The following is a 26,881-nucleotide window of genomic DNA, read 5'->3' as shown; positions in this document are numbered from 1 at the left end:
AACCCTGATGCCTGCCAAGGTAGCTTGGCTTGACTTTCAGATAAACTGTAGTCAGAGATGTTTACGTGCATTGGTCTAGCTTGTTTGTGCAATGAATCTGGCTCTGATCCATCCGCTGGGGAGAGTTGCAATGCTACAACAGGACAGTGCACGTGTAAAGAGAACGTAGAGGGTGTGAAATGTACAAGTTGTAAGACATCATTTTTCAATCTGCAATCATCCAATCCTACCGGCTGTGAAGGTTTGTGTGCATGTGGATTGAGGGTTATGAGTTGCGTGTGTACAAGGCTTTTTTCTAACTGGTGTAGCTTGCAATTGCAATTCCAATGGATCCACAGCATTGTCAAAGGGGGCATGTGATGCTACTGGTCAGTGTGTTTGCAAAGAAGGTGTGACGGGTGTGAAGTGTTCTGTTTGTGAGGTAATAAGGGAGCTGTTTCTACCCACCTTATTAGTATATGATTACATGTTATTGTTGCTTGAAAAGGATGGCTTCTACATTTTGTTTCCTGATGATGCTAGCAGTTGTCAGTCGTGTGGTTGTTCTCTGTCATCTTCAGTTTCATGGACGTGTGATAAGATCTCAGGACAATGTACTTGTAAATCTGGTCTGACTGGACGAACTTGTGACATCATTGAAGACTTTCACTGGCTCCCCTTTTTGGAGGGTCTCATTTACGAAGCAGAATTTGCTGTTCTTAGTGTAAATTGACTATCAATTGTTTTGTCGACTGTAAATAATTTGGAGTTGTAAATTACAGGCTGGAGCAACAGTTGAGAAACAAATTGGGGATTCTCGCAACTTCACCGGAATAGGTGGAGTAAGATTGATGGATGGTCATCAAGTTACATTTAATGTAACTGTACCACAGAGAACGATTCAGTATGATCTGGTAGTTCGTTATCGGGTGAGCAATGCAAATTGAGGTTAAATTACTAGTTGTAATGATATGATATATTTCAGTCTGATGTTTGGGGTGAAATACTGCTGAATGTGTATCGATCTGAGGATGGTCAACTTGTGATATCAAATTTCTATTACGTGTATTCAGAGAACGATCTGTTGGTTGTATCACTGGGAACTCGGCTTGCTGGATCTGAGTTATATGTGAACATTATGGCCTCCATGTACTTTTATTATGGTGATGCAATCTTTGTGGACTCGGTTTGTTAATTTGTCAGCATACAGTTTAATTAAGCTAGCAGAATGTGATTGTATGGCTGTTGTGTTGTCATAGGTCTTGCTGATGCCGAAAGCACAGGACCTGCCAGAATATCGAGCACTAGATGCTCATAACCAGAGTGTGTTTCTTGATACTTGCTACGATGTTAGAAAAAGTGTGTCAACGGCATTTGGGTATGCAATTGATGAACAATGTAGAAAACAGACAATCCTTATCAATGCTGCTCTCTTTAATGGAACACTTGGTAAGGGGATTTGTACGTATTATGTATAACTGTAGTTACATAGATTTTTTTGAGTGGAGGATGTAATCTTTTTGTGTTTGTTTACCATGACTGTACTTTGATTAAAAATACTACCAGAAAATTTTGCATCTAACAACTTTGTGTGGTTAGTAGTTGAGTAATTTCTTTCTCAAAATGTCCAAGCCTATGCCTGTCTGTTATAGTATGTTTTGTTTAATACTCATAACACTGTTTCTTATTACAGAATAGGCATGTCAGAATCTGTCAGAATTTATAGATGCTCTGTAGTATTTGAGTTTGTATGTTTTATGCTACAAACAGTAGTTGGTCTTATGTCAGTGTATACCGCTCACAGATTGTAAACAGTTGTTTGTTTTATTGTAGATTGTGACTGTAACGTAACAGGAACAGTGAATGATAGCAAAGAATGTTTAACACTTGGTGGACAGTGTTTATGTGCATCTAATATCATCACTCGAACATGTTCAGCGTGTGATTACACATATTTTGGATTTGATGGTGATGGTTGTGAAGGTACAAAGGGCTTATGTTTTATATCAATTCTATTACGTCGTGATGTGGTATTGTGTGTTATCTAACAGCCTTAATTATTTATGATTAGCTTGTGTGTGTGATGTGATCGGATCAAAGTCAGTCCAATGCAATGAGACCGGGTACTGTGACTGCAAGGGCAATGCAGTGGGCCAAAGTTGTGATGTATGTAAACCATCATATTTTAACTTTAGTGTGGAGAATCCTGATGTCTGTCAAGGTATCTTGGCTTGACATATGATAAAGTAATGTCAGAGATGTTTACATACATTGTTTAGCTTGTTTGTGCAATGAATCTGGATCTGATGTATCAGCTCGGGGGAGTTGCAATGCTACAGCAGGACAGTGCATGTGTAAAGAGAACGTAGAGGGTGTAAAATGTACGAGTTGTAAGACATCGTTTTTCAATCTACAATTATCCAATCCTACTGGCTGTGAAGGTGTGTACGTGTGGAATGAGAGTTATTTGGGCATTTGTTGGGTGTACAAGTCTTGTTCTAATCTTGTAGCTTGCAATTGCAGTTCCAATGGATCCACAGCGTTGTCAATGGGGGCATGTGATGCTACTGGTCAGTGTGTTTGCAAAGAAGGTGTGACTGGTCTGAAGTGTTCTGTTTGTGAGGTAAGAAGATGATTAGCTTGTTGCATTTAGTATCTTACGATCAATCTTAAGATCAAGACACGTGTATATTAAAATAGGATGGATTGTATATGATGCCTTCTGATGATGCTGGCAGTTGTCATCCATGTGGTTGTTCACTGTCATCTTCGGTTTCACTGACATGTGATAAGTCTTCAGGCCAATGTCATTGTAAATCTGGTCTAACTGGACGTACTTGTGACATCATTGAAGATTTTCACTGGCTACCGTTTTTGGAGGGTCTCATTTATGAAGCAGAATTTGCTAGTCTTAGCGTAAGTTGATTGCACATTGTTAGTTGACTATGAATGATTGTATGGTTGTTGATGTAAATTGCAGAGTGGAGCAACAGTCAAGAAACGCACTAGTGATCCTGGCAACTTTACTGGAATAGGTGGAGTAAGGTTGATGAATGGTAGTGAAGTGACATTTAAGGTAGCTGTACCACAGAGAACAATTCGATATGATCTGTTAGTTCGTTATGAGGTGAGTAGTGCAAGAGTTTTGTGTTGTCACTATAACAATCGTAGCACGTGTCCAGACTTCGCATGTGTGGAATGATCTAAGGATTTCTGTTCATCGATCTGAGGATGGTCAAAGTGTGGTATCAAAGTATTATAAGTTGGGACCGGAGGACGGTGAAACTGAGGCATCGGGGTATTATACGTTGGAACCCAATCTGTTGGTTGTACCATTGGGATCTCAGCTTGCTGAATCTGAGTTACATGTCAACATCATTGCCAACACTTACTTACTTGACGGAACAACGTTTATTGACTCGGTTTGTTTGTTTGACAGCAAACTGTTTAAGGTAGCGGCTGGAATGCGATGATGTGGTTGTTGTGTGACTGTAGGTCTTGCTGATGCCAGAAGAAGAGGACCTGCCTGAATTTCAAGCATTAAGTGCTCATAACCAGAGTGTGTTTCTTAGTAATTGCTATGACGTGAGGAAGAGTGTGTCAACAGCATTTAATTATGCAATTGACGAACAATGTAGAAAGCAGACAATTCTTATCAATGCTGCTCTCTTTAATGGAACAGTTGGTAAGGGCATTATTCTTCGTGTAACTGTAATTGTGTAAGTTAGTTGAATGGAAATCTAATGTTTATGTACTATTTGTTTGCCATACTGTACTTGGAATAAAGGTCTCACCAATAATTTGCATCTAACAACTTGTGTAGTTAGCAGTTGAATAATTTCTTTCTCGAAATGTCCAAGCCCATGCAGGTCTGTTTTAGTATGTTTTTTAATAGCCATAACACTGTTTTCAATTGCAGTCAGTAACTGAAGTCATTAAAAGTATTGTATGTTCATTTTAGAATCTCCGAACTTACAGATGTTTTGTCACCAGTGCGGTAGCGTTAGTATGTAAGGTAGAGTTTGTGTTCAGTTTTTCTGTGAGAGCGGATATCGATATCAACCGTTTATAGTATTTAAGCTTGTAGGTGTGATGCAGGATTGCCACACCTATGAATAGATTTGTAGCCTACAAATTTTTTTGGGGAAACTGGCGATGAAATTTTGTTGTGACCTATGAATAGGTATTCTTGAACAAGTGCCAGGTAGCTCACGAACATTACAGTGACTGGTTTCGGTATGCATTTCACGTTTTGCATTACATTTATTTTGCATTTGTGTCATTTTGTATCACAGTCAGACCTCGTTATTTTGACCATGTTTGTCTCGCTGATTTCTGTCGGGCTGACGCAACTGTTGTATTATCGGTAACAAATACACAGTGACGTATGTAAATTGGTTTCACATATACTTTCGTGAGACAGTGTAGGTGTCAGATTATCAGTGTTGGAGTAACGAGGTCTGGCTGTACAGTCATTTCGCATTAGGTCCAATTTGCATGCGGTTATTTCATATTTCGGTCATTTGCTGGTGCAGCTTGCAGAGCTTCTTGGTTACGGTGCTTGTATACTTATAGCGAAACCTTATAGCTACATATTCTCTGTCTCTTTTGACAAAATCATTCTTGTTTTATTTGACGGCTATTCACACTGATGAAACGGTTCTTTTGCTGCCTTTGTTGAGCAGTATTTTATGAGCTAGTGCCTACATGCAATGCTTTTTTGATCGCTGGTACCAAAGCATACCGTTAGTTTAAGGTCTGCAAAGAATTGCACAGCTTACGATTGTTAGTTCAAATAATTAAATGACATCTGAATATTGCATATACGAGCAATCGCACATGCTTTTAAGACTGTTTTGAAGGCTGTTTTGAGAAGAACAGTAAGTGATGTACATTGTAGGATTTCAGTCACCAAGTAGAAACACAAGGACTTGGTCCCAACGACACTGGAAAATGGGTGTGACATGTTTACTTGTATTTTGCTACGAATTGTTGGTGAAAATGTGTGGCAACTCTTGTGAGGCTACATACAGTAGTTGTCTTATATGTCACTGTATACCGCTCACAGTTTGTAAAACAGTTTGTGTGTTTTATTGTAGATTGTGACTGTACAGTAACAGGAACAGTGAATAATAGCAGAGAATGTTTAACACTTGGTGGACAGTGTTTATGTGCATCTAATATCATCACTCGAACATGTTCAGCGTGTGATTACACATATTTTGGATTTGATGGTGATGGATGTGAAGGTACAAAGAACTTATGTTTTAAATCAATTCTATTACCTCTTGATGCGGTATTGTGTGTTATCTAACAGCCTTAATTATTTATGATTAGCTTGTGTGTGTGATGTGATTGGATCAATGTCAGTTCAATGCAATGAGAGTGGGTACTGTGACTGCAAGGGCAATGCAGTGGGACAAAGATGTGATGTATGTAAACCATCGTATTTTAACTTTAACTTGGAGAATCCTGATGTCTGTCAAGGTAGCTTGGCTTGACTTTATGATGAACTAAAGTCAGAGATGTTTATGTACGTTGGTCTAGCTTGTTTGTGCAATGAATCTGGATCTGCTCCATCAGCTCGGGGGAGTTGCAATGCTACAACAGGACAGTGCATATGTAAAGAGAACGTAGAGGGTGTGAAATGTACAAGTTGTAAGACATCATTTTTCAATCTACAATTATCCAGTCTTACTGGCTGTGAAAGTGTGTACATGTGGAATGAGAGTTATTTGTTGCATGTGTACAAGTTTTTTTCCAACTCATGTAGCTTGCAATTGCAATTCCAATGGATGCACGGCGTTGTCAAAGGGGGCATGTGATGCTACTGGTCAGTGTATTTGCAAAGAAGGTGTGACTGGTCTGAAGTGTTCTGTTTGTGAGGTAAGAAGGGAGCTGTTTCTACCCACCTTCGTATTTTATGATTACATATTATTGTTACTTGAAAAGGATGGCTTCTACATTTTGTTTCCTGATGATGCTAGCAGTTGTCAGTCGTGTGGTTGTTCTCTGTCATCTTCAGTTTCATTGACGTGTGATAAGATCTCAGGACAATGTATTTGTAAATCTGGTTTGACTGGACGAACTTGTGACATCATTGATGACTTTCACTGGCTCCCTTTTTTGGAGGGTCTTATTTATGAAGCAGAATTTGCTGTTCTTAGTGTAAGTTGACTATCAATTTTGTTGACTATATATAATTTAGAGTTGTAAATTACAGGCTGGAGCAACAGTTGAGAAACAAATTAGGGATTCTCGCAACTTCACCGGAATAGGTGGAGTAAGATTGATGGATGGTCATCAAGTTTCATTTAATGTAACCGTACCACAGAGAACGATTCGATATGATCTGGTAGTTCGTTATTATTGGGTGAGCAATGCAAATTAAGGTTAGATTACTGGGTGTAACGATAAGGTATGTTTTCAGTCTTACTTTGATGGTTGGTGTGAAATACTGCTGAATGTGTATCGATCTGATGGTCAACGTGTGGTGTCACATTTCTATTATCTGTCTCCAGAGAACGATCTGTTGGTTATACCACTGGGAACTCAGCTTGCTGGATCTGATTTATATGTGAACATTATGGCTTACCCGTACTTTTATAGTGAAGCAATCTTTGTGGACTCGGTTTGTTAATTGCCAGCAAACAGTTTAATTAAGCAAGCAGAAGGTGATTGTGTGACTGTTGTGATGTCACAGGTCTTGCTGATGCCGAAAGCACAGGACCTGCCAGAATATCAAGCACTAGATTCTCATAACCAGAGTGTGTTTCTTGCGACTTGCTACGATGTTAGAAAAAGTGTGTCAACAGCATTTAGTTATGCAATTGACGAACAATGTAGAAAACAGACAATCTTTATCAATGCTGCTCTCTTTAATGGAACACTTGGTAAGAGGATTATTCTACTTACAACTCTTAACTGCATAAAGTTGTGATGAGGTGTAGCATTTTCTGTGTTGTTTGTTTGCATGCCATTGCTCTACTTTTACGGAAAATCCAATCACAGATTTGTGCATCTAGCAACTCTGTTTGTATGGCTGTCGGTTTTTTAAATTTTTATTTTAATGTCAGGTCTGTTGCGCTATCACTGTTTTCTAATGTAATTATTAGAGTGTAGGTATGTCAGGATTGACTTAATTAATTTTTAGATGTCTTTAGTATTTGATTTGTACGTGTATGGTTACTTATGGTAGTTGGTTTTGTACTGTATCGCCATATAGCTTGCTGGTAGTAAAACAGTTTGTGTGTTTCTTTATTGTAGACTGTGACTGTAACGTAACAGGAACAGTGAATGATAGCAAAGAATGTTTAACACTTGGTGGACAGTGTTTATGTGCATCTAATATCATCACTCGAACATGTTCAGTGTGTGATTATACATATTTTGGATTTGATGGTGATGGTTGTGAAGGTACAAAGGACTTATGTTTCAAATCTATTCTATTACTTTGTGATATGGTAGTGTCTGATGTTAATTATTTATGATTAGCTTGTGTGTGTGATGTGATTGGATCAAAGTCAGTCCAATGCAATGAGACTGGGTACTGTGACTGCAAGGGCAATGCAGCGGGACAAAGATGTGATGTATGTAAACCATCATATTTTAACTTTAATGTGGAGAACCCTGATGTCTGTCAAGGTAGCTTGGCTTGATCTCATGATAAAGTAATGTCAGAGATGTTTACATACATTGTTTAGTTTGTTTGTGTAATGAAACTGGATCTGATCAATCGGCTGGAGGAAGTTGCGATGCTACAACAGGACAGTGCATGTGTAAAGAGAACGTAGAGGGTGTGAAATGTACAAGCTGTAAGACATCATTTTTCAATCTGCAATTATCCAATCCTACTGGCTGTGAAGGTTTGTACATGTGGAATGAGAATGGTTGGACTTAGTTGGGTGTACAAGTTTGGTTCTAACTTATGTAGCTTGCAATTGTAATTCCAATGGATCCACAGCATTGTCAAAGGGTGCATGTGATGCTACTGGTCAGTGTGTTTGCAAAGAAGGTGTAACTGGTCTGAAGTGTTCTGGTTGTGAGGTAAGAAGTAATCATTAGGTCAGGTCAAGTAAATACATTGATTATCCTCGTTTGTCTCAAGATCACAGGCCGTCTAATGAAGTTTTAGTTTACTTTTATTTGCATACTCAAAGCAGATTCTGCTACAATAGCCAAAGGAGTAGCATGGTCACATGCCAAACGAGTCATGCCTCATACTTCAGATTTGGTGTAGGTGTCAGTTTCTCAAACCATTGTTTGGGTGCATCGTTCCAGAGCAGGCCACTGTTTTAGATATCTTAACAGACTACAGCAGTGGTGTGTGTGATTTTGGGAGTCCCTACCGGATCAGTTCTGGATGTCCTGCATTGCGACTCAAGTGGGCAGTACTGAGAATGAGCTGGTAAGAGTAAGTTCACTGACCCTGTTGGGAGGTTGTAAGTTTGCTTGGGCAATACATGGAGTTCTGCATTATAAAGTCAGACAGTTTCGTTCATTATTAACTCCACACAGGTTTCAACAATTTACACACGCACAATAATGTGTGTGTGCGTGTGTGCGTGTGTGTGTGTGTGTGTGTGTGTGTGTGTGTGTGTGCGTGTGTGTGTGTGTGTGTGTGTGTGTGCATGTGTGTGTGCACATGTGTGCATACATTGTGTGTCTGTGTGTGCGTGTGTGTGTGTGTGTGTGTGCATGTGTGTGTGCATGTGTGTGCATACATTGTGTGTCTGTGTGTGTGTGTGTGTGTGTGTGTGTGCACGCGCGCTATGTACCCGCATTATGCCACCGAATTTTACCTGCACACGGCAAATTAATCAAGCTCTACAGCAAAGATGTTTTCGTCTTTTAGAGTTCACTTGGGACGATGCGATTTCTTGCCAATTTAATCCGTTTCCACTCGTGTGTGAATTTCTCTAACACCACACAGTGGATCTTCACCAAATTTAAACTGCCCATACACTTCACCAAACCGTACATACCTTAAATGGTATGTACGGAGCATGTCGTTTATTACCTCTGACGTTAATAAGACCAAGATATTTTTGACTAGATCCATGTCTTTAAAAAATTCAACTGCTTTTGTTTGCTCGTGTACGCGGGTTGAATAGTTGCCACGTTTGCTACACCTGTTTCCTACAAAGGCAGCAACGTTTCCGAATTGACGATGTCAAATGGCATTGTCAGAATGGCTCCAAGATGAGGCACGACTTAGTCATATACATGTATATGGGAACCGATTATCCGGGTGAGTAAATATCTGCATACCATATAACCGGTTATTTCTGCGATCATGATATATCTGCAAATTCTGCGAAGAGATCACGGAGCGCACAAATAGAATTTGCAGATATTTAAGCTTATCCTCGGAGTCTCAGGAACTCACTGTTCCAACACATATACTATGCTCTGTGTAAAAGTGTACCAGAAATTTCTTTCTATTTGGAACCCAGAAATTTAATTTGCAGTAATTAAAACTTTTGTTTAATTTCTCAAATTGCAGTAATTTAAGACTCCAGAAATAACCGGTTATACGGTATGACTTCCAAGCTTTTGCTGCTTGGATATCTATCTCTGAATGGAATACTTGCTGCTAATTTCTCGGAACGGGACACTCTGTTACATTTTTATTGTTTTCAACAGGAGATTAACTAACACCTTCCAGTTCATTCAAACGCACGCCCACACCAGTCCCGTGTAGATCGATTGTTCATGTCATCGTCCTTTGCAACCCTTCCCAGCAATCAAAGAGTTCTTGCCGATTGAAGCGAGTCTTACGCTTGTGTTTCTCTCCAAGTTCTTATTGCATTTGCCAACCTAAATGTTCTCAGAATGGGACACTTGGTTACATTTTTGTGTCTCTGCAAGGGGATATTAACTAGCAATCAATAATCTAATCAACCCGGGCAAAGAATGGGCTGCTCAGCTAGTAATACATACTAAATAAAAATACAAATAAAATCAATTTATTTTGTCCCAATTAAAAAGGATGATAATCAATTTAGTTGGTTGATCCGGCCATTAAGAGCTTCTTGCATTTAGTGTTTTATGATCAAGACGTGTGTATTAAAATAGGATGGATCTTTTCTGATGTCTTCTCATGATGCTGGCAGTTGTCATCCATGTGATTGTTCACTGTCATCTTCAGTTTCACTGACATGTGATAAGTCTTCAGGCCAGTGTGTTTGTAAATCTGGTCTGACTGGACGTACTTGTGACATCATTGAAGATTTTCACTGGCTGCCGTTCTTGGAGGGTCTCATTTATGAAGCAGAATTTGCTAATCTTAGCGTAAGTTAATTGCACATTGTTAGTTGATTATGAATGATTATATGGTTGGTTGTGCAAATTGTAGAGTGGAGCAGCAGTTGAGAAACGAACCAGTGATCCTAGCAACTTTACTGGAATAGGTGGAGTAAGGTTGATGAATGATAGTCAAGTCACATTTAAGGTAGCTGTACCACAGAGGACTATTCGATATGATCTGTTAGTTCGTTATGAGGTGAGTAGTGCAAGAGTTTGGTGTTGTCACTGTAACAATCGTAGCACGTCTCTAGACTTCGCACGTGTGGAATGATATAAAAATTTCTGTTCATCGATCTGAGGATGGTCAAAGTGTGGTATCAAAGTATTATACGTTAGGACCCGAGGACAGTGAAACTGAGGCATCGGGGTATTATACGTTGGAAGCCAATGTGTTAGCTGTACCATTGGGATCTCAGCTTGCTGGATCTGAGTTACATGTGAACATCATTGCCAACACTTACTTACTTGACGGAACAACATTTATTGACTCGGTTTGTTAGTTTAGCAGCAGTGTTTTTAGCGGCTGGAATGTTATGATGTGGTTGTTGTGTCGTTATAGGTCTTGCTGATGCCAGAAGAAGAGGACCTGCCTGAATTTCAAGCATTGGATGCTTATAACCAGAGCGTGTTTCTTGATACTTGCTACAACGTGAGAATGAATGTGTCAACGGCATTTAACTATGAAATTGACGAACAATGTAGAAAGCAGACAATTCTCATCAATGCTGCTCTCTTTAATGGAACGCTTGGTAAGGGGATTGCAGTATGTAATGACTGTAATTGCATAAATTTTGTTGAGTGGACTGTGAAATTCTGTGTGTTATTTGTTTACCATTGCTGTACTTTGAATAAAGATCCCACCAGAAGATTTTACATCTAACAACTTTATGTAAGTTAGTAGTTGAGTAATTTCTTTCTCAAAATGTACGAACTCATGCAGGTTTGTTGTAGTATGTTTTGCTAATAACCATAACACTTGTTTTCTATTGCAGGTATTAAATTTATTACATTATAGACATGTCAGAATCTGTCAGAACTGTAGATGTTTGTAGTATTTGAGCTTGTTATGTGTGATGCTACATACAGTAGTTGGTCTTATGTCACTGTATACTGCTCACTGTTTGTAGACAGTGTGTGTGTTTCTTTATTATAGATTGTGACTGTAACGTAACAGGGACAGTAAATGATAGCAAGGACTGTGAAAAGATTGGTGGGCAGTGTTTATGTGCATTTAATGTCATCACTCGAACATGTTCAGTGTGCGATTACACATATTTTGGATTTGATGGTGATGGTTGTGAAGGTATGAAGAATTTAGTTTTAAATTAATTCTGTTATGTTGTGATGTGGTATTGCACTGTTATCTAACAACCGTAATTATTTATGATTAGCTTGCGTGTGTGATGTGATTGGATCCAAGTCAGTTCAATGCAATGGGTCTGGATACTGTGACTGCAAGGGCAATGCAGCTGGACAAAAATGTGATGTATGTAAACCATCATATTTTAAGTTTAATGTGGAGAACCCTGATGTCTGTCAAGGTAGCTTGGATTCAGTTTATGAAGTAATGTCAGAGATGTTTACATACATTGTTTAGCTTGTTTGTGCAATGAATCTGGCTCTGATCCATCAGTTGGGGGGAGTTGCAATGGTACAACAGGACAGTGCATGTGTAAAGAGAACGTGGAGGGTGTGAAATGTACGAGTTGTAAGACATCATTTTTCAATCTGCAATTATTTAATCCTACCGGCTGTGAAGGTGTGTACGTATAGAATGAGAGTTATTTGGACGTTTGTTGTATGTACAAGTTTCATTCTAACTTATGTAGCTTGCAATTGCAATTCCAATGGATCCACAGCCTTGTCAAAAGGGTCATGTAATGATACTGGTCAGTGTATTTGCAAAGAAGGTGTGGCTGGTCTGAAGTGTTCTGTTTGTGAGGTAAGAATTGATTATTAGCTTTTTACATTTAGTATCTCCCGATCAAGACACATGTGTTAAAATAGGATGCATCTTATCCGATGTCTTCTGGTGATGCTGGCAGTTGTCATCCATGTGGTTGTTCACTGTCATCTTCAGATTCACAGACATGTGATAAGTCTTCAGGCCAGTGTGTTTGTAAATCTGGCCTGACTGGACGTACTTGTGACATCATTGAAGATTTTCACTGGTTGCCATTTTTGGAGGGTCTCATTTATGAAGCAGAATTTGCTAATCTGAGTGTGCGTTGAGTATCTATAGTTCAGTTTACTACGAGTGATTTTGAGATGAAAATTTTGTAAATTGTAGGCAGGAGCAGTGGTTGAGAAACGAATTAGTGATCCCAACAACTTTACTGGAATAGGTGGAGTAAGGTTGATGAATGGTAGTCAAGTCACATTTAAGGTAGCTGTACCACAGAGAACTATTCAATATGATCTGGTAATTCGCTATGAGGTGAGCAGTTCAGACAATTGATGTTGTCACTGTAACAGTTTTAGGATGTCTTCAGGCTTCCTATTATGGTTTGGCTGACATACGGATTTTTGTTCATCAATTTGTTGATGGTCGAGGTGCGACGTTATCACTTTCCTATTATTTGGTTCCAGAGGAGAATGTGTTGGTTGTACCACTGGGGACACAGTTTGCCAGATCTGAGTTAGATGTGAACATCACTGCGTACACTCATTACTTTCCTAGTGAAGCAGTCTTTGTTGACTCGGTTTGTTAATTTTGTAGTGAGAAGTTTGTGCAGACAGAATGTGACTGTTGATTGTTCTGTTGTCATAGGTTTTGTTGATGCCAGAAGTGCAGGATCTTCTAGAATTTCAAGCATTAGAGCCTATGGACCAAACTGTTTTTCTGGACACTTGCTACAACGTTAGGAGAAGCGTGTTAACATCATTTAGTTTTGCAATTGATGAGCAATGTAGAAAACAGACAATTCTTGTCAATGCTGCCCTCTTTAATGGATCACTCGGTAATTGGATTATTCATACACATGTATTCTTTTAATTGCACAAGAATTGTTATGGGTTGAGGTTGTAGTAGTTGTGTTGTCTGCTTGTTGGTCTACTGCCTAAGGTTTCAAGTAGAAATTTCTCTGACAACTTAGGCTGATAGCATTTGTGTACCTTTTTGTGCAATGTCAGGTTTGGCATTTTGTTAACTGCCAGTTTTAGGTTTTGTTATGTAACTGCTGTATTTTGTGACTATGGCATTTGCCACTTTGCCTGGGCTTTTTGTGCAAGTCTACAGTGTTGAGGTGTTTGTGGATTCATACATTGTATGTACTATATATATATATATATATATATATATATATATATATATATATATATATTACAACTACTGTAACCTGAATGCAGGTACTATTTTATTCTCTATCAACTACCTTACCCTTTTGATAACTATTTGGTGCAACTGTTCATAATTTAGTTATGGTGTGGTTATGTAAAGATTGATTTTATTAATTTTACAAATGATTTTGTGCTTTGACTTTTATTTTTATGGGCATATCTAGTGGTTGCTATTATATTACTATAGATTGCTTGCACTTTGTAAATCAGTGTGTTTGTTCTATTTGTAGATTGTGACTGTAATGGAGTGGGTACAGTGAATTATAGCAGAACGTGTGAGAAACTTGGTGGTCAGTGTTCGTGTGTTCCTAATGTCATCACTCAGACATGTTCGATGTGTGAATACATGTACTTTGGATTTGACAATGATGGCTGTGAAGGTATAAAGAGGGCTTAACTTAACTTTGTTTGTTTGTATTGGTTTTGGGCTGTATAAACTAATGGATTACTACAGTAATTGTGTTTTTATTAGCTTGTAGTTGTGATGTCATTGGGTCAAAGTCAGTTCAATGCAATGAAACTGGTTATTGTGACTGCAAGGGCAATGCAGAAGGACAGAAATGTGATATGTGCAAATCATCTTTTTTCAACTTTAGTAGTGAGAATCCCGATGTCTGTCAAGGTAACCTTGCTTTATGATGGGGTCATTTAACAAATGTTTATATGAATTTTTGTAGCTTGTTTGTGCAATGTTGCTGGCTCTAATCTGTTAGCCAGTGGGAAATGCAATGCTACAACAGGACAGTGTGTGTGTAAAGAAAATGTAGAGGGTTTAAAATGTGCAACTTGCAAGACAAAGTACTTCAGTTTGCAGTTAAACAATTCTGAAGGCTGTGAAGGTTATCATATAATTTGTTGAATACTAACTGTGTATTGATAGTTACAAATGTAGCTTGCGATTGCCATTCCATCGGATCTGTCAATATGTCTTGTGATGATGTGGGTCAGTGTTCATGCAAGAACAATGCGATTGGATTGAAGTGTGATGCATGTGAGGTAAAATTGCTTATATAGGTACAGTTGAACATGTTGCCAAGTTTAGCCATAGGCAGTGAACTTTCCGACGATATCGTATTTCTTTGCTTAAACGCTGCAGCATTTATTTTAGCTAGGATTTCAACTGTGTCGTTAAATGAGGGCAGCATTTGTTAAAGGCTCTCTGTTTGTGCTCGGAGAGTATGTAAGTGTACACGCTGTAGGTCTGACATCTTTTCAAGAGAAGAACGTCTATAGAATACTGGTACACTTTTTACACTTAGTACGTCGTGTGCCAAAACAGTATCCGGATATTCTAAAGAAATGTTTGCGTGACGTATGCCTCTGAAGAAGTTGTACAATTTTTCCTTCAAACTTCAAGCAATAGGCCCTACTAGATCTATTGGAATTTAGTGAAATGCGACCATTAGTTGAGGACGGCGTTTATCTTTTACCTATACTCGCATCTGTGGCATTTATATGAGGGCGGCGTTTAATCGAAGAAATACAGTAACTTTTAATTATTCTTCATGCTGCTACTTGTGTGTCCATTGTATGGATTAACTTACACCTGCAGCAATTTGTGTATAATTTATTCATATCACAGCAATCTGACTATTGTACACAAGATACACAGTCTATGTAGTTGTAAAAATTAATAATTTTGAAGCATGGTATATACCAATAAGAGTTTATTATGCTGATGAGGGGTAGCTACAAATTTATTCATTGACTTGCCGTGCCGACTTGTGCATCTGTTTGCAAGTCTTCTGTTTGCACAGTACGGGCGATTGTTATTGTATTGCTAATATATAGTTATGTTGATTTGGTGTTGATTAATTGAAATAGTGTTAACTGACAGAGATTTAGAACAAAGCTAGACAAACAGACGTTACATGAAATTCTGTTTAGGTCAACAGATGATGATAGGGATAGAGAAATGCATGGCATGTAGAGTGAAGCATTTATGACTTTTTATGTCAGTTTTGTTGTTTGTAAGTATGTCTTATTGATACAACAGGATGGATTCTTTATGGTGGTTTCTGATGATGATAGTGGATGTCATCCTTGTGGCTGTTCATTGTCCACTGCAGTTTCACTGTTGTGCAACAATACATCAGGACAGTGTCCTTGTAAATCTCATTTAATTGGTCGTATTTGTGACGTCATTGAAGATTTCTATTGGTTGCCTTACTTTGAGGGTGTCATATATGAAGCAGAGTTTGCTAGTCTCAGTGTAAGTTACTGATTGTCTTTTATGGTAGTAGTTAATTTGGATGTGCTTGTTGTCACAGGGAGGAGCTATGGTTGAGAGACGAGTCAGTGACCTTACCAAGTTTACTGGGACTGGTGGAGTGAGAATGAGTGGCGATGGTAATCGCATTACGTTTCGAGTAATTGTACCACAGATATCTATTCGATATAGACTGATTGTTCGTTACGAGGTGATAAGTTGTTCATATTGAGTTAATTGTCAGGGTAGGGTAAGTTGATTATTTCATGGTTTTAGGCATTAAGTTCATTTGATAATGTCCAGTTGACAGCAGTGAGGTCAGGTGATTGGGCAAGTGTAATTACTGATGATGGTCGTCTACCATCTGCACCTGGATTTGCTAATCCTTACATTAGATTGTTAATGGAAAATCAAATTGCTGGCTCTGAACTTATTGTTAACTTCACTTACATCCGTGATGCTAGAGCTGGAAATTCCGCTGATGGATTTTTTGTTGATTCGGTCGGTTGATTTAGCACAAAATTTTGATGAAAATAGCATAGTTGTAGCTGATGATGCTTTCTTGCAGGTTCTACTTATGCCACTACACACTAATCTACCTGAGTTTAATGCATTGTCTCTTGGCGATCAATTACAGTTTCCTTTGACTTGCTACAATGTGAGGGAATCTGTACCACAAGCATCTTCAACTTCTCTTAGTGAGGCTTGTAGAAATCACACTATTCTCATCAATGCTGCTCTTTTCAATGGAGCACTGAGTGCGAAGGAACTTTCTGTAAGGTGTTGTAGTTGTGAATTAAGGATTATTGTGTTATAGATTGTAGTTGTAATGTGGAAACAAGTTCTAGTCAAGTATGTGAGAAATTGGGTGGCCAGTGCGCTTGTGCTCCCAATGTTGTTACTCGAAAATGCGCTACTTGTAATTACACTTTTTTTGGATTTAGCACTGCTGGTTGTCAAGGTATAAAGTGAATATACGTATAGCTTGTGGTGAGATCTCTATGTTATTTGGATCTGTTGTGCAGCTTGTAATTGTCATCCTGTGGGTTCCCTGTCAACTTTGTGCAATGAGACTGGATACTGTGACTGCAAAGGGAATGCTGGTGGTCAGAGATGTGATAGTTGCAAGCCATCATTTTATAATTTCAGCAGCAGTAACCCTGACGTCTGTGAAGGTACATGTTGCATTAGACTTGATTGAAACATGCAAGTGGATATCCCCCATTGATGCACACGCATTAGCTTATCATTTCTGGTCTTTCAAGTTGGGAAGTTTGGTGCTATCTCAGAGCAAACTTGATAGCTGAGCATTATGATAACGCAAACAAACAAAATTGTACGAGACGTTTTCTTCAAATAACGTCGATTATGTGTAGGTTTCGTTTTACCACTTCGTGTAAACTTTGATATTTGTGTAGGCGAAAGTAAGATGTGCTTTCGCATCACTGACTGAGTCACTCACTTTCAATTGACGGCGAAAAGCACACATACGGCGATGGTTTGGCTATAGAATGAAGGCACTTTGTGTCACGTGATTACGTGCAGTGACACACATTTTCGTGTGTTTTTTACATTACTCAAGCCCTTTTGAACTGTGGTATGGCCTCCCTTTGTAGAAAGAAACACGGAAGAAAGTGCGAAAGACCGAGCGATTGCAAGTTGCTCAAGGCGATTATGTGAAGTCTACAACATACGAACGACTGAGTCTCTTATCAACTGTAACTTGTTCTCTTTCACTGTTAGAGTCACCTGAAGTGTCTAGACCCGTCTATTGTGTGCTCTCATAGTTGGCCTCGGAAAGCAAGACCAAACCTATACTTCGCGCAACACAGCAAGCATTCAGTCGGCAGCCATAGGCCTTAACGTAGGTTAACGTCTACTGCACACACCTTATGTTAACGTCTACTGCGCACACCTCAATTGGTGAAGTGCTCCTTTAAGTCATATGACATGTATATTATTTGCTTGAGATATTATGCAATTGCTGATGAACTGTTTATTGGGAATCTTGGCTTTAGAGGTGTTTTGCCCAGTTTTGCTGACTCCGAACAACGGTATGCAGAATACAACTAACACTGCTAGTGGTACTGCTGTAGGATTTCGTTGCAATGAATGCTATGAATTGGAGGGACAGCGTGAGCTTTCTTGTTTGCCAAATCAAAGTTGGACGGGTGAAGCACCAACTTGCAAAGGTATAGCTTTTGTAGTAATACATTAACATGTTCGAGTTTGATTTATAGATTTAGTAAAATTACATTATATTTATGTAGTAAAATACTGTCCAGCACTTAGGACACCAGTACATGGCAAGAAGGATTCAAACGACATGTCTTGTGGTACTACAGTAGAGTTTAGATGTGATGATTGTTATGAGGTGGACGGTGACAATCATGTGACTTGCTTATCTAATCGAACATGGAATGGGACAGAACCCAGTTGCAAGAGTTAGTTAATTGTAATAGCTGTCATTTGTTGGTACTCTTTGAGTCACTGTTGGTGCTTTAATTTAGTAAAATTCTGTTCAGCTCTTGTGACACCGACCGATGGACAAAAGAACTCAAACAATCGCTCGTGTAATACAACTGTATCTTTTAATTGTTCAGATTGTTACAAATTAGAGGGATATGACCAACTTTCATGTCTTCCAAATAATTTGTGGAGCAGTCAAGAACCTGTTTGCACGTGTAAGTTTGTGTACATTATTGAAGGAATAATTTCAGGTTTTTACATTGAATAGTTGAATCTATATTTATCTTTGTTGCTGTCATCTGTAGTAAAGAATTGTTCGGTTCTTTCTACACCATCTAATGGCTTGAAGAACACAAATAGCAGTTCATGTGGTACAGTTGTGGACTTTAGTTGTAATGAGTGTTATGAGTTGGAAGGTACTGAACAGCTTTCTTGTTTGTCAAACACTTCATGGAGTCATGAGGAACCAAGGTGTAATTGTAAGATTTGTATTAATTATTGTTTGAGACTATTTTTTACCTTTGTTACTACTCTTTTGTAGTAAAAAATTGTTCATTTCTGGTTACACCATCTAACGGGTCAAAGAGCACAAATAACTCGACATGTGGTACAGTTGTAGACTTTAGTTGCGATGATTGTTATGACTTGGAAGGTGATTCACAACTTACTTGTTTACCAAACAATTTATGGAGTGATGAAGAACCCAACTGTGCATGTTAGCCAATTTGCACTATACGTGATTTGTGAGCTTGTACTTTGAGCTTATGCAATGTTGTCTTTATAGTAAAATCATGCCGTGCACTTACTGAACCCACGAATGGGAAGAAGGAGTCTAACTTTATTTTCTGTGGTATAACAGTAGACTTTACATGTGATGAATGTTACTCATTGGAAGGTCACTACAATCTTTCCTGTTTGCCAAACAATTCATGGAGTGGTGAAGAACCTAACTGCACTCGTTAGTACACAAGACTTTGAAAGCAAATACGATTATTGAAATGATTTCTTCTACTGTAGTAAAATCATGTCCAATTCTTGTAACTCCTATCAATGGCGAAACGAATTCGAGTGACACGTCATGTGGTACTAGTGTGGAGTTCAGTTGTCATGAGTGCTACATGCTGGAAGGACACAACCAGCTGTCTTGCCTGCCCAATAAAACTTGGGACAGTGCAGAACCTAATTGCACATGTTGGTTTTTCCTTTTGTTGTTTTAGTTGAGCACCTAAGGTATGTGTTATTGCTTTGATAGTGAAGTCTTGCACTGAGCTTGTTACTCCATCTAATGGACAAAAGGACTCTAGCGACACCTCATGTGGTACTACTGTAATGTTTAGCTGCCGTGAATGTTATGACTTGGTCGGATACAATCAGTCGTCTTGTTTGCCGAATCAAACATGGAGCAGTGAAGCACCAAATTGCTCTCGTTAGTTTGTTGGCTTGAATATCTAAGTGTGGTAGCAACAATTTGTATTTATAGTGAAGTTTTGTCCTGCACTTGTGGCACCTGCTAATGGAAGCAAAAATTCAAGTGACACATCATGTGGCAGTTCTGTAGAATTTAGCTGTGATGAGTGTTATGAGCTGGAGGGCCACCGCGTGCTAACTTGTCTTGTTGACAATACATGGAGCAGTAAAGAACCTAACTGCACACGTTAGTTTGCCAGTGTCATTGTTGGGAATAACTGTTAATTTTATCCTGTGTGATTTGCTTTATAGTGAAATCATGTCCGGCTCTTAAAATACCTATTAATGGCGAAAAAGACTCAAATGACACAGTGTGTGGTGCTGTAGTTGGATTTCGTTGTAATGAATGTCATGAGATTCAAGGATACAACCAACTGTCTTGCTTGCCTAATAGAACATGGAGTGGAGAGGAACCCAATTGCACATGTTAGTTTAATTAATGTACAGTGTACTGATAATGTGGTACATACATGTTTAATTAGATTACAACATTTGTTTGTTTTGTTGCTTCTTAGATGTTCATTGTCTTGCTCTTGAAGTACCTAGTAATGGATCAATATTACATCTAACTGATAGCTATCGTTGTGGATCTACTGTTTGGTATGATTGTGAAAATGGATTTGGGTTGCTGGGGACAGCATATCGTGATTGTGTTACGTCAGGACAATGGCGTGGGATTGCACCATTGTGCCAACGTATCTTTACATATGCGGTCTTCTTATTGCATCTATGTTAAGTGTTTATCTTTAGATGTCTCAGAATTAAGTATAGAGTTGTTAGAGGCATTGAGCTATATGCCTGTCATGCCAGCGGTGGTGACTATTCGAGTTGTAGACAGTGAGGCTGTTACTTTGTATCAACGCATCAGTGCTACAGAAAATACTATGCTGATCGTTGTTCCACCTAATACATACTTGCTTATTAGTGTAGAAGCGGATGGATATCTGCCCAGTAGTGCTTCATATTATACTCATCATCTATCTGGTCAGATCTTAACATTTGCTGAATTTTGTTGTGTGTACTAATTTTTTGGTTGACAGTGAACAATTTACCAATTTATATGCAACAACGACAGGCAGACACTGTATCTATTGGTGTCGTGTCTAATTCTGACATCAATGTCACATTTCCTGATTTTGGTTTCCGTTTCATAAGACTCTATGTTCCCGTTGGTTCTTTGGATGTAGATGTTGGAAGTCAGCTGAATTTTACAATCACTTCTGTCAACCTCACAGCTTCTTTGCATGGTGTACCACACTTGATTGGTGTTACTGACAAGAATCAGTTGTCTCGGGTGAACCTGGATGCTTATGTGGCAGTTCATGTGACTGCTGGAACTACTCTTACTTCACTAAGCACCGATTTGTTGAGCTCAGTGTGGTTGTACGTTCCATTTGTGGTTGATCAATTTAGTGATCAGCTTGCTGTCTGGTTTTACAACGAGAGTTCTGGAATATGGCAAAATTCAGGCAAAGCTGTTGTCATGAAACAAACATTGATGTTGGAAATTACTCAGTTTGGCTGGTGGGCCGCAGCTGTTGAATGGACCGAGACTAGCTGTACATCAGTAGTTGTCAGTAGAACTTCATCACACGAGAGCTCACCGACTCCGTTAACTAACAGTGTCATTTCTTTGTCTGGTGTAGACTACACTTATTTCAGTGTTAGAGGAACTGATGCTGCTGGAGTTGCTTGCATGGAGCAGAAAAGAGATAGTTTGAGTGTTGTCCAAGTTGAAAATAAGCAATTTGGTGTCAGCAGTGGACCTATTTTTGTAACGAGTCTGAATCATAGTCAATGTGATGAAGGAAGATGGTTGAATAGCAGAATCTTACACTTGAATTGCACCAAACTTGAAATTTTATGTGAGAACAACAAAAACAATGTGAAATGCTCACTTATGGTTTATTGTTTTGTTGTATAGTTGCTAGTTGTGGCTCTCTTCCAAGTCCAAATAATGGTAGTGTAATTCAACCTTCTGTGGTGTCTGTGCTAGGAGGTGTGCACCGACCTGCCATTACATCATTTATGTGTAATGTGGGATATGAGTTATCAGGAATTTCAGAGAGAGTGTGTTTGGAAAACGGTTCATGGAGTGGTTCTCAACCTACATGCAAACGTGAGTGGCTTGTCATCTTTCATAATAATTGTGACACGAGTAATTGTGATTATATCTATTGTGTAGTGGTAGAATGTGACGAACTTTCTAACCCTTTTAATGGCAAAAGATATGGCGAAATTCGAATTTATGATTCCACAGTCATTTTCTCTTGTGATTTGGGTTATTTTTTGAATGGATCATCTAATCGTACATGCCAAGCCAATGGCATATGGAGTGGACATGAAACCATATGCCATCGTATGTTGTTTGTCATTCTGTTGTGAGTATATAATGTGAATGTAACTACCGTTATTGTATTACAGCAAAAGATTGTGGCAAATTTCCTGAACTGCAGAATGGTCGAATAAGAGGAAATAAAACCATGTTTCCTAATGTTCTTACATTTGTTTGTGATGAGGGATATGAAATTTCTGGTTCCTCAATATCTGAATGTCAGGCAAATGGATTGTGGAGCTCACCTAGTGTACAGTGTAACGGTAAGTTTGATACAATGCTTACTACTGAATTTTCTGTAACATGTATCTTTCAGCTGTGGATTGTGGCAATCTTGATGACATTAGAAATGGCAAGAAGATTGGAACTACAAGCACTACATTAGGCTTTGAAATAAGGTTTGAGTGTAACCCGTGTTATGAGCTGGAAGGACCAACAACAAGAACATGCCAGGCTAATAAGACTTGGAGTGGTACAGAACCTTATTGTAATAGTGAGTAGAAAGACTAGCACACAACTGTAGTTTTGAAGCTCCTTACTTCTGTTGTTCTGTTTAGTAATTTATTGCTTTGCACTAGAAGAACCTCAGAACGGAGAAAGAATGGGAGATGAAACAATTTGCTCAGCACGTGTTGAGTTTAAATGTGATACAGGGTATAGACTGAGTGGCTCCAGTATTCGAACATGCTTGGAAAACAGAACATGGAGTGGACAACAGCCAACTTGTGACTGTTAGTAGCATTGTTGAAGTTTTTCGTGTTACTATGGATATAGTTGTCATTGTTATAGTGGTTTACTGTGAAGAACTATCATCTCCAAGTGATGGCATTAAGCTGGGCAATGAGACAGTTGTTTTTTCTCAAGTTTTATTTGGCTGTAACCATTGCTTTGAGTTGAAAGGACATAGCAATCTTACTTGTCGTGATAATGGCCAGTGGAGTGCAGACCAACCCACATGTGAATGTTAGTGCTATCATTAAGTAACACGTAATCATTGCCATCTAAAATTCATCTCATTATGTATTAGTAATCCATTGTCCAAACTTACCAATTCCAGAAAATGGCATAAAGATTAGGAATGAAACAAGCTGTGGTGTTGTGGAAGAATTTGTTTGTGAAAGTCGCTATGAGCTTGTAGGTCCAGCCAAAAGAGTTTGCCTGACAAATGGTAGTTGGTCTGATGAGCAGCCAGTATGCAGAGGTAAATGCTCAAGTGTTTGTGAGAATATAAAGTTAATGGTTTATGCTATCAGTTGTTGATTGTGGTGATCTTGATCCTGTGGAGAATGGTTTGCCTACTATTGGCAACACTACAACATTGGGATCTGTGAAGAAGTTTGATTGCAAAGATTGTTTTGAACTTATTGGCTCTCAAACAGTGACATGTCTAGTGACAGGGTCTTGGAATGACTCACCTCCTACATGCAATCGTGCGTTCAATAAATGCTTGACTGTAATAGTTAATTGTTTGTAGATTGATAATGTGTTACAGTTATTATGTGTCCACCATTGTTTGATCATGTGAATGGCATCACAAATGGAACATCAACTCATTGTGATTCGACTATTACATTTAGTTGTTTTGCTGGATATAAATTGATCGGCAATAGCAACATCTCATGCTTGCGGAGTGGCCAGTGGTCTGGCTCTCAGCCACAGTGCATAGGTAAACATACCGGTACGTAGCTATGAAATCTTTGGTTTGTTAACGCTTTATTTGTGTTTTGCAGAGGTGAATGAATGTATCTCATCTCCGTGTCAGAATAGAGCGACATGTATTGATGAAGTTGATGGCTACAGGTGTTTCTGTTCTGCTGGATATCACGGAATTCTGTGTGAAACACGTAAGAACTTCAGAGCATATCCCACAGTGAACTTTGTTGTGATGATGATCTCATTTCAGCTACTGTTGATGGTTCATGTGCTGTGGAAGATTGCCATGCATTTGTTAAAGTTTCAAATTTGGGTTTCTTTTGTGGTGGAACTTCGTACATTGAAGAATTTATGTTTCCACTGTGCAAGTTTATTGCTAATCCGGGTACTAGCAGACCAGCTAGAGATTGGGCAAGTAGCACATGGAATTGTTTGGTGAGAGTTGCTGCACAAGAACTTGACGTTGTGTATGGTGGGTATCAGCCAGACGAACCCTTGTTTTGGGAATGTCAAGCATTTGAAAGACAGCTGTTTGCCACTCAGCAGAGTTGTATTAAAGAAGCCTTATGTCACACTTTATTCACTGTAGATGATGCTTATAGCATAGCTGATGTGATGGAATCATCAGCATTTTATCGTGATCAGAATGTAGAGCAGACGTTGTCTTTACTGACTGATTGTGGGCAAGACAATAGCAATTTGGCTTCATTGAGAGATGAGATGTTGAGAAGAGGGTTTGTACTCTGTTTTACTGGTGAAAGTGAAGAAGCTAAAGCAGAAACTGTGCAACAGGCATTGCAGTTGATTGATTCTGCTACTGACGGTGGTGGTGTGATTCAAGAGCTACAAAGTGTTACCGATTTGTGTACTTCATCCAGAAGCGAGTCTGGACTGACTGTAGCTTTGTTAAGCAATGGAACAGGTGCAGTGAGTCAGAAAAGTTTCTGTGATAGTCTGTCTTCTACGTTTACTTCTGCGACTCTGCTATGTCCTCAGTGTGGCAATGGTGTGTTGGAACTACCAGCAGAAGCATGTGATGATGGAAATAAAGGAAATAGGGATGGCTGCTCATCTGTGTGTGTTATTGAAAGTGGATTTTTCTGTAATACAATACCCTGGCTTACCACTAGTTGTAGACATTTTGACATTGACTTGAACAAGTTTGATAACGCAACTAGGAACAGATCCGTTGTCATCTTCTATGGTGATGAGGTTGTATTTATAGCTGATAATGAAACCTTGGATGCAAGTGATTATGGAAATGATGTAATGTGATTTTGAGATATTATGTAGTGATCAAACAATGTACTGTGAAATTGCATTAACAGGATTGGGAGAGGATCAAACTTACTTTGGAATGGGCAGCTGATGTTCGGGAAGAGAAAGTATAGATATCTATGTGAAAATTGTGTAGATTTGTCTGTTATCTTTCTGTTTCAGCTTGCTTATTTGTCATCTCTTGACAGAGCAGTTTCTGCAGGTAGACTTACTGTTATGGAGAAGGATGCTCTTTTCACTTCTGCAGTGGAGAGAAATGACACATTGAATTCACGAGTGAGATTGTATGTTACATGTTTTGGACATTGTTTGGCCATGCATGTTTATAAGTTATTTGTATGAAGAGATATTATTCGAAAATCAGGTGAACAGCTTAATTTGACTCACGTCTTACTGGCTTTGTCCTACCAAAACAAAGGGCAGGCAGATCACATTCCAAGGTATAGTAAGGAAGGAAAACATTTAGACATTGTTTCTGTGCCTAGTTTACACATACGTTTTAATCTAATCAACGTATGTATGTCTTATAGATTGATGTTGATTGAGGTATTAGACTTGAATGGCATTTCTGCTTCACCAGTTGGATTTACTGTGACCTATGTTGGTCTTAATGCCAATCCACCTGTTATTGACATTAAAGGTATACTGTTGGAGATGAAGTTTACTATGCTTGAGAAACTAACGTCTTCCACTTCTTAGAAAATAGACCAAGGTTTATAGCAGGTAGCAGTGACTTGCTGCGTGTTACTGGTGCCAGTTTGAATGTGTCTGACTCTGACCATGAATAGTAAGCAATTTTTTGCTGATGTGTATCATCACTTTGTAATTTCATTGGTGTTGTCATGCAGTTATCCTATGCAATGGGGTAGGGTTACAATTGTTGAAGCAGGTACTGAGGAGCGTCTCTACCTTGCAGATGAAATATCACCAATCACAGTTCTGGTCTGACTGCAATAATGAGGTTGTTACTATGTCAAACGTAACATTTTAATAAATGTGTTTGTAGATAAAACGAAATGGTACTGTCATTGAGCTGGAAGGTTCTGCCTCTACTGAAGTTTATACTGATGTTTTAAACAATGTGTTCTATTTTAACTGGTAATGAAATTACAGTAAGTAATACATGGTGTGTTTGCAGTCTCATGTGTTTCTGCTGCAGGGAGATCAATAAAACAGAAGCTACAGAAACAATCATTAAATTTGAAGTGTCTGATGGTGTCCATGTTAGCTTTTCCGTTGTGCGGTAAGTTACTCAACTGTTGGGTTGATGTGTTGGTATTATTTGTCATTAATGTTGTTCTCTTCGTTTATAGAATTTCAGTAGGTATGTCATCAACTAGGAGAAGTCTACATGAAATAATTAGAGAGCGCATGGCATCTTCATATGTATTACCAGTGGTTTGTGTAGATGTTTTCTTGTATTGAATAGTTTTGTTTGCATGATGCGTAATTGTAGTTTGTTTCTTTGGTTTCAATTCAATCATGAAGATAGACTGTCACTTTGTTACTGATTTCAACAAATTTGCATTCTTTCCAAGGAGAAACCGATTGGTTTGCTGAATTTGTTTGAAAGTTTATGTTTTGTACTATGGTAAACAATACTCAGGCACATATACAGATGTCAGCACATGGCAATTTAACAGACTTTTTAGGTTTTTGACATTGTAGTAAAATATGAAAGTGAAGTGTTATGTCTAAGGCTATTTGAAGTGATTGACTGAGATATAAAATATATGTAATATAGAATCAAATAAATATAATATTGAATCACACAATTTGAAGCTTTTAATTTTTGGCTGTACTGTTGTAGAAGTTGAACCACTTCACAAACAAGTTTAGATTTA

The 26,881-nt window shown here is 38.6% G+C and overlaps 2 protein-coding genes across 2 annotated transcripts in view; both read left to right on the top strand.

Moving 5' to 3' along the window:
* Nucleotides 1-8,113, top strand: part of LOC134187365 (uncharacterized) — a 41,289-nt gene extending 33,176 nt beyond the window's left edge. Inside the window, exons 99-125 of the mRNA XM_062655517.1 lie at nt 80-241; nt 288-421; nt 488-703; nt 762-908; nt 965-1,165; nt 1,239-1,428; nt 1,813-1,962; nt 2,051-2,200; nt 2,259-2,420; nt 2,490-2,602; nt 2,680-2,895; nt 2,960-3,106; nt 3,162-3,401; nt 3,475-3,664; nt 5,079-5,228; nt 5,317-5,466; nt 5,527-5,688; nt 5,753-5,865; nt 5,932-6,147; nt 6,203-6,352; nt 6,410-6,610; nt 6,683-6,872; nt 7,246-7,395; nt 7,474-7,623; nt 7,683-7,844; nt 7,913-8,025; nt 8,087-8,113. Of these exons, the coding sequence (XP_062511501.1) occupies nt 80-241; nt 288-421; nt 488-703; nt 762-908; nt 965-1,165; nt 1,239-1,428; nt 1,813-1,962; nt 2,051-2,200; nt 2,259-2,420; nt 2,490-2,602; nt 2,680-2,895; nt 2,960-3,106; nt 3,162-3,401; nt 3,475-3,664; nt 5,079-5,228; nt 5,317-5,466; nt 5,527-5,688; nt 5,753-5,865; nt 5,932-6,147; nt 6,203-6,352; nt 6,410-6,610; nt 6,683-6,872; nt 7,246-7,395; nt 7,474-7,623; nt 7,683-7,844; nt 7,913-8,025; nt 8,087-8,113 (4,352 nt within the window). The remainder of the gene's footprint in view (nt 1-79; nt 242-287; nt 422-487; nt 704-761; nt 909-964; nt 1,166-1,238; nt 1,429-1,812; nt 1,963-2,050; nt 2,201-2,258; nt 2,421-2,489; nt 2,603-2,679; nt 2,896-2,959; nt 3,107-3,161; nt 3,402-3,474; nt 3,665-5,078; nt 5,229-5,316; nt 5,467-5,526; nt 5,689-5,752; nt 5,866-5,931; nt 6,148-6,202; nt 6,353-6,409; nt 6,611-6,682; nt 6,873-7,245; nt 7,396-7,473; nt 7,624-7,682; nt 7,845-7,912; nt 8,026-8,086) is intronic.
* Nucleotides 8,114-11,209: 3,096 nt separating this feature from the next.
* LOC134187262 (uncharacterized) lies at nt 11,210-26,487 on the top strand. Its single transcript, XM_062655415.1, has 54 exons — nt 11,210-11,227; nt 11,303-11,306; nt 11,441-11,590; nt 11,679-11,828; nt 11,885-12,046; nt 12,117-12,229; nt 12,295-12,510; nt 12,578-12,724; nt 12,780-12,989; nt 13,058-13,247; nt 13,857-14,006; nt 14,099-14,248; nt 14,304-14,465; nt 14,519-14,622; nt 15,623-15,838; nt 15,897-16,046; nt 16,112-16,336; nt 16,404-16,615; nt 16,660-16,796; nt 16,861-17,010; nt 17,854-18,027; nt 18,106-18,279; nt 18,346-18,555; nt 18,610-18,783; nt 18,846-19,019; nt 19,089-19,262; nt 19,322-19,495; nt 19,557-19,730; nt 19,785-19,958; nt 20,024-20,197; nt 20,287-20,466; nt 20,522-20,755; nt 20,812-21,636; nt 21,696-21,890; nt 21,957-22,130; nt 22,196-22,369; nt 22,423-22,599; nt 22,664-22,837; nt 22,896-23,069; nt 23,134-23,307; nt 23,360-23,536; nt 23,599-23,772; nt 23,837-23,950; nt 24,010-25,025; nt 25,088-25,144; nt 25,200-25,321; nt 25,382-25,477; nt 25,568-25,677; nt 25,737-25,824; nt 25,886-25,979; nt 26,044-26,135; nt 26,197-26,280; nt 26,351-26,357; nt 26,467-26,487. Exons 1-54 carry the CDS (start codon nt 11,210-11,212, stop codon nt 26,485-26,487), a joined length of 9,525 nt encoding a protein of 3,174 aa, XP_062511399.1.
* Nucleotides 26,488-26,881: the final 394 nt, after the last annotated feature.

This window comes from Corticium candelabrum, chromosome 1 (genome assembly GCF_963422355.1).
Source record: "Corticium candelabrum chromosome 1, ooCorCand1.1, whole genome shotgun sequence".
NCBI classification, from domain to species: Eukaryota; Metazoa; Porifera; class Homoscleromorpha; order Homosclerophorida; family Plakinidae; genus Corticium; species Corticium candelabrum.
This window is presented reverse-complemented; position numbering and strand designations above follow the sequence as displayed.

Excerpts from the sequence above, each read along its gene's own strand:
- LOC134187262 (XM_062655415.1), top strand. Across the intron at positions 11,591-11,678 it reads TGATGGTGATGGTTGTGAAG|CTTGCGTGTGTGATGTGATT; the intron begins GTATGAAGAATT and ends ATTTATGATTAG. Across the intron at positions 23,773-23,836 it reads CTCTCAGCCACAGTGCATAG|AGGTGAATGAATGTATCTCA; the intron begins GTAAACATACCG and ends TGTGTTTTGCAG.